Source organism: Vigna angularis, chromosome 11, assembly GCF_016808095.1.
Source record: "Vigna angularis cultivar LongXiaoDou No.4 chromosome 11, ASM1680809v1, whole genome shotgun sequence".
Lineage (NCBI taxonomy): Eukaryota > Viridiplantae > Streptophyta > Magnoliopsida > Fabales > Fabaceae > Vigna > Vigna angularis.
Genome location: NC_068980.1, coordinates 8,651,173 through 8,657,911, shown reverse-complemented (window position 1 = coordinate 8,657,911; position 6,739 = coordinate 8,651,173). Strand labels below are relative to the sequence as shown.

The 6,739-nt window shown below is 31.2% G+C and overlaps 1 protein-coding gene across 1 annotated transcript; it reads right to left on the bottom strand.

Moving 5' to 3' along the window:
* Positions 1-294: 294 nt before the first annotated feature.
* LOC108332856 (transcription factor bHLH162) lies at positions 295-1,351 on the bottom strand. The gene is made up of 3 exons (XM_052870173.1): positions 1,159-1,351; positions 575-915; positions 295-480 (listed from the first exon to the last, which is right to left on the bottom strand). Exons 1-3 carry the CDS (start codon positions 1,349-1,351, stop codon positions 295-297), a joined length of 720 nt encoding a protein of 239 aa, XP_052726133.1.
* Between the last annotated feature and the right edge of the window lie 5,388 nt (positions 1,352-6,739).

Genomic DNA, 6,739 nt, shown 5'->3' with positions numbered 1-6,739 from the left:
GATAAGACATTGATGACTTTATATAGGTCACAGCCATTGAAGTTAAAATGCCAAAGCAAAATCAAGAGAACTGAATAATCATAGCTGATGATAAGGTGTTTGCATTATAGGAAATAATGATGTTCATAATCATACTTAATCTTGTTGGTAACCAGTGTTATGCACGCGCTTTATTGTTACACATATAGGTTTATCTTATCACTTTATAATATATATATATATATAGATAGATAGATAGATTTGAGGCACATAGCATTAGCCTTGTTACAGATATTATAAATCTGCTGCATAATTTTACCATGGATATGGTGGTAAACCAATATCTAGGGTTGGATCAAGAAGTACCCAGGTGTTATCAGTGGTGCCAATTCCATAATCCGACAATTCAGGATCTATTTTCTCATCATCACCGAAGGATACATTCACAATCCATTTCAGCATTTCACTCACTTTGCCAGCACCAAATTGAAATTGCCCAACCTGCATAAAGCATACTGTAACAACAGGGAGCAAAAAACCCTATAAAATTAGGGCTAATTGAGTTTCTTTTATTGATTAATACATGTATACTAACCTCACAGTGCACAGCATGCATCACTGAATCTCCCACCATTGTAGAATTGATACTGACAACTTCCACGTTTAGTTCGCACAGTATCCGAAGAATTTCACAGAAAATGAAATTTTTATCGACCCCACATGTCAGAATGACTTGAATCGCAGAACCAGTTTCATGAACCTCGATTTTTGGTGGGTTTTGGCTTCCTTTTGCTTCAGAAGCATTGGAGCTGCAGCCACTGAGAGTTCTCTTCTTTTCCAATAACCTTTCCTTCTTCTCCTTCGACATCTTCACTTTTGTCTCCAGGCTTTTAATGTACTTTATTGCTTCACCTATTTGAGCACGCACTGGTATGCCTTCCTGAAACAAATAAACAAACAAATTACGTCAAATCAATATACATATAGCCACAATTGCAACAGAATATAAACATTCTTAGGGCTTCATATTACACTGACGCAACACAACGCGTTGATTTGGTCAGCAATTTGTGGCACTATGTGGAAACTGTCTCTAGGATCATACCTTAATTTTAGAAAAGGAATAAAATAAATTATACACGTGATTTCCGTCCATGCATGCGATTAACGTACATGAACAGAAAGGTAGAGAAAATACCTTGGGATTATGAGATGGGAGAAGAGAGTTGAGCTGGGAATAGAGGTTCTTCATCTTGTTTCTCCTGTTTCTCTCTACGATCTTTCTTTCTACTTTTTCTGAAGAAGGTTGGTTTGTCGATGGCTGTTGTTGATCATTTGCTCTTGAATTTCGTAGATTGCTTACCATCAACATTGTGAGCTTTTGGGGGGTTTGGGAAGATGTTTCTCACTTCCTTTTTATAGAAAAACATTGGAATACTATGGTTTCACTATATTTTTGTAAGAAAATGCAGATTAAGCAGTAATTTGAAATACATAATTTATAAGGTAACTATTACAATTAAATTTATTTTATTATTATCTATAACATTAATGTAAATATATATATCTTAAAACCTTGTTTATATATATATATATATATATATATATATATATATATATATATATATAATACTTTTCATAATTAATATATTTATAATTTTAACTTTTATTCACAGCTCCCTCAATGTGAATATAAAAATAGTTTTTCAAACTTTTCTAGTTGATTGGCAGGTTTTCAAACTATTAGATAAAGTTATGCTCTAATAGACTCTAATACAAATTGTCTTTGATTTGATTTTATTTTTTTGTAACTTTTAAGATTCTAATTAGAAATGTTTATTATTTTTATACTAGATTCAGTTTCGTAATTATTTTTTCATATTACAATATTTTTAATTAACAATTAACAAAAAGTTAAACAATATCAATGATAAAGATAATTTGAAAAATATACAATTTAATTTTTATAAAGTAGACTATCGTCTCAATTTTCACGAATTTTATAAATAAGTTATAAAATTCATTCTTTTCACGTTGCCATTTCAGTAATCGCAACAATACACCCTTTTAATAAGTAGTTGACAGCCATTTATCCGCTTATGTTAATTTTTTAACCAATTTTATGAGATACAGTTAAACATAAAATTTACTTTTATAATATGATATGAGAAGTGACTTTTTCGCTTTCATTCCATTTTTTTTTCTCTTTTTTTTTAATATCTTAAATTTATAGTTTTGACACTATCATAGAATTATTATATATAATAAGTTAATTTAAAAAGAAACACATAAAATATAATTAGAGTTATTTAAAATATAACCATAATTCAAACTATATATACAAAATATTCTATTCCTAATATTATACAAACATAGACTAAAGGTTTATAAAAAGAGTAGGAAATTTAAAACTAATACTACTTTAATTCGCATCCCCATCTCCCAACACCTGTTCAATAATGGTAATATCTTTATCTGCTTATACCAATAAGGTGATTACTGTAAAACAAAAAGAATCAACCAACAAACACAAAAAAAAGGATAAAATAATTTATAGAAGAGACAAACATTCAATTCAATCAAAACAATAATCTAACACTTTCATTCTCAAAACCATCAAATACCTAAATACATAATTAGACTCTATATAGACCATCCAAATATATGTATTGGTGTCGAACTATTAAGAGAACTTGCACATATGTGTAAAACAACACATAACATTCAAACTACCATACAAGGTTAATAGTTCAGATACCTATGGTCAAATTGGCCCTAGGCTAACGATCTCTTGCTACTCCTCATGACATAATCACCTCTCTCTACTTGAGGTTGGATGAGTATTGGAGTGTCATAAACATTTCCTAATTTCAAATCTCCTATGGAAATACATTACACACAAGCACCATAAGGATCTTCCCCTTGGAATTCCTTTCACCACATTCTTAACCAAATACACATTCATCATCACTATTCATAAGCATTTATACACCTTAAAAGATACACCTATTATAATAATAACCAAATAAAAATACTAAGAAAAGAAAGCAAGCAAGAACAACATTAATGACCAAAATCAAGGCGTCCAACGAAGATACAGAGCGAGCAACGAGCCACTCAGCTTGCCCAACGAGAGGACCTCTTGCCTAGCGATATAAGGGAAAAATAGGTCCAGACCTTTAGGGTAAAAGTGGCACTCAACACCTAATTACACCGCTTAATGACCACAAATCAGAAAGCTCTCAGGTTTTGGTACGCTCAATGTCCAAAAGAAGCGCTCAACGCTATACCAGATTACAACAACTTATATTTTTGATCTTGTGCACTTCGGACCTATCCAAAAGACCAGATTGGTATCTTTTGTTAGTATAAAGCTAAAGAGCAGAAATTTTGATGATGGCTCAAAGTCAAGTCTCAAGTGCTCTTATTGGAGGAAGATCTTCATGAAGATTTGTTTTTATATTAAAGCTTTTATAATTTAGGAGATTATGTATAGGATGTGGTTAATATTTGATTCTATGTATTGTTTGTCTTAGGTTGCGTTAAAATTTATTTTGAACGAGAAAACCTTATTTTATACTCAAGATAATTGATTATCAATTTATAATAATTGATTATCAGTAATCAACATAATTGATTATAATGAGCAATTATGAGAATTTTTAAGCAAGTTTTTTTACCGTTGTGCATTCATTAAATGCATAATTAATTACCATAATTGGATAATTGATTATCACACGTTAATTAGTTGACAACGGATTTTTGGAGGTATCTTTGAGTGAGATCTCTATAAATAAGATTGGGACTCTCATTCTAAAATATGAAATACAAAATACGAAATAAGTGTATTTTGAAAAATCTTATCTGCAGTATGCGGTGATAAGTGTTCTAGGGTTTGTTGAACCCTTATGCTGTGGCTTTGAGAACTTGGTGAGTTGACATAGAGCGAGCACTTTCACAGGGAGTGTGATTGAGTGTTGTTGTTGTTGCTGAGTTAAAAGCCTATCATCCTTCGTGAAGCATTCGGAGGAGGTGTTCATCCTTTGTGAAGATTCAAAGGAGGTGTTCATCCCTTGTGGGTTATAGGGGAAGTGACTTTCATCTCTTGGGGTAACAAGAGAGGTGGTTTCTAAACTTTTACAAATTGTTTCTTTGTGATTGTAATTTGTAATTATTTTGTGAGTAGTGAACTGTTTATCTTGATTTGAGATAAGCGACTGGATGTAAGATTGGTAAGATCCGAACCAAGATAAAATCATTTATGCAAATTACTCTCAACATTACTCTCTTTATTTGTTATTTTTATTTGCTTGGTAAGTTTAATTGAGAAGAAATTAAAAGGCACACGTTCGTATTAAAAACCCTCTTGGTTTGTTATTCCACGCTAATCATTTCACTGCAGGCACTTTGACAATTTAATATTATAATTGACGTAAAAACATGTTTATGACTGAAATTGAGTACCTATGTCCTCATTTGGTCAGAAACAAGATGTGTTAGATAAATCCAACCACTGAAAGACTCATATATTCAATTCTACATGTCATAAACAAGAAATAAGCAAACTTGGTGTCTAAACAAGTCAAAATTGACTCAAAAGTAGCCCATAAACCTTTAGTTTCCTCACAGAATAACTCCTTTAGATTTTCACTTGTCAAAACCCCTAAAATAGACCAAAAACTGTCCTGAAACTCAACCTATTGACTACCTCAAGATACAATACAAGATTACACTAATTATAACCTCAACACATAATCTCAATTAATCAAAACAAGCAAAATTAACCAATATTTTCAGCAAGACTATACCAATCACAAATAACACTAAATTTTACCAATTTCAAGCAATTATAATGAAACACATTAAAAAAAATTTAGAACTCAACATATAGCTTCCCTTACTTGATAGGAAACTTCAACAACTCTAAGATAAGACAACCATTACTTCAGCTCAGAGAATTATATCTACACCTACAAATCACGAATTTATGATTAGGCACGCAGTTAGACCACTGATCGACAGAAAACCAACTAGAAAACCAAGAGGGCGCATGCAACAGGCTACTTCATACATGCATGAAAGCAACACAGCTCAAGAAAATACTGAATTCGAGTAAAATTCGAATTCCTAACTCTGGTTCCAATTGTAGAAAAAGTTAGGCCAATAATCTCAACCAAGAGGGGGGGGGGGTGAATTGGTTTTCCTCTTTAAAATCTTTGAAGTTTTCTTGGAATCAATCAAACAAGAATATGAACAATATCAAAAAAGAAGGGATAAAAAGATTAACACAAGTGTTTATATTAGTTCGGCCAATGCCTACGTCTAGTCTTTCTTCAATCAACCTAAGATGAAGGAATCCACTATATTGATAGAGTTTTACAAGCAACACATATAGAGAACAACCCTCTCAAATGTACTCTCCTTTCCCAACTCAATATGAACTATAGTACAAACCCAGAAAGATCACACAGTTTCTGTCACCCTTAGAGCAATCCTAACTCGTAAGTACTAGAACTTCACAAAGTCCTCTTCATGGCTCTCAGCAATAGGGAAACACAATCAACCTAATTGTAGATTAACAATGATCACAATAGAATACACCAAGAGTGAAGATTTGATCAGCAATGTGTAAGCACTTCAGTCTTGCAAGAATCATTATGGATTTCTTTCCAATGTAGCAATATTTGATTCTTCAAGAAATTAGGACGCTCCTGCAATTAAAACTCAACAATCAAGTTAGTTATGAAAGATTAGAATCATAAAATTATTGAGAACAAAGAGCAACGTGCCTATTTATAGATTTTTTAACTTTGATGCAATTTAATTGATTAAACATTTAATGTAATCTGTTAATTTTTTCAATCTGCTTTAACAATTTTATATTTGCATAAGATTTAACAGATTAAAAACGCATGCAATCGATTAAACAAAACATACAAGCCACAATATTCAAAATATAACCGTTAATAACAGTTATGAATTTTCAAGAAAAAGGTTTTCACTTAAAACACATTTTAACCGATTATGAAAATAATGTATTCGGTTAAGTTCCATACTTCAGCAATTTTGAAAACTTGTTCCATACAAAACACTTCAATGCACTCAGTAATCATGTACTGCCCCTGTTAAGCATAGTTTTAATTTGTTATACACTTAATGTAATCGGTTAAAACATAATTGTTTTGCCCCTGTTAAGCATAAACATAAATCTGAAGAAATTTAACAAATTATAAGACATTGTAATCGATTATTTCATATATGCAATGTGCAAAATGTTTCAACCAATGATTCATTTTCAATCAATGAATACATGTACTAAACAATTCAAGCACAATCACAAATATTATCAAGTAGTTGTTTTGCCATTTTGTTGTGCAAGAAACTATAAAACATTTCTTTTGTCATCATAAAAAACTCATATGTGAGATATGAGTTTAGCTGTACATAACTCCCCCTATCAATAGGTTTTACTAAAAATCTAATCATAGATTATTTTGATATTTTTATCCCTATGACTAGGATTTTCTTTATTCGAGTGTTGTTAGTCTTAGTAGTTATACGTAAGCTAGTGATACACCAAATGAATGTTAAAAATACCTTTTTGAATGATGATTTAGAGGAGGAAATTTATATGACTCAATTGGAAGTGTGTGTTGTACCTAGTCAAGAGAATAAAGTATGTAAACTTTCAAAATCTTTGTATGAGTTGAAACAAGCAGCAAAATAATGAGATGAAAACTTGATAATGTATTGCTATGTG

Excerpts from the sequence above, each read along its gene's own strand:
- LOC108332856 (XM_052870173.1), bottom strand. The coding sequence starts at position 1,351 with ATGTTGATGGTAAGCAATCTACGAAATTCAAGAGCAAATGATCAACAA. Across the intron at positions 916-1,158 it reads GGTATTTTCTCTACCTTTCT|GCATACCAGTGCGTGCTCAA; the intron begins GTTCATGTACGT and ends TGTTTCAGGAAG. Across the intron at positions 481-574 it reads TGCATGCTGTGCACTGTGAG|GTTGGGCAATTTCAATTTGG; the intron begins GTTAGTATACAT and ends TGCTTTATGCAG.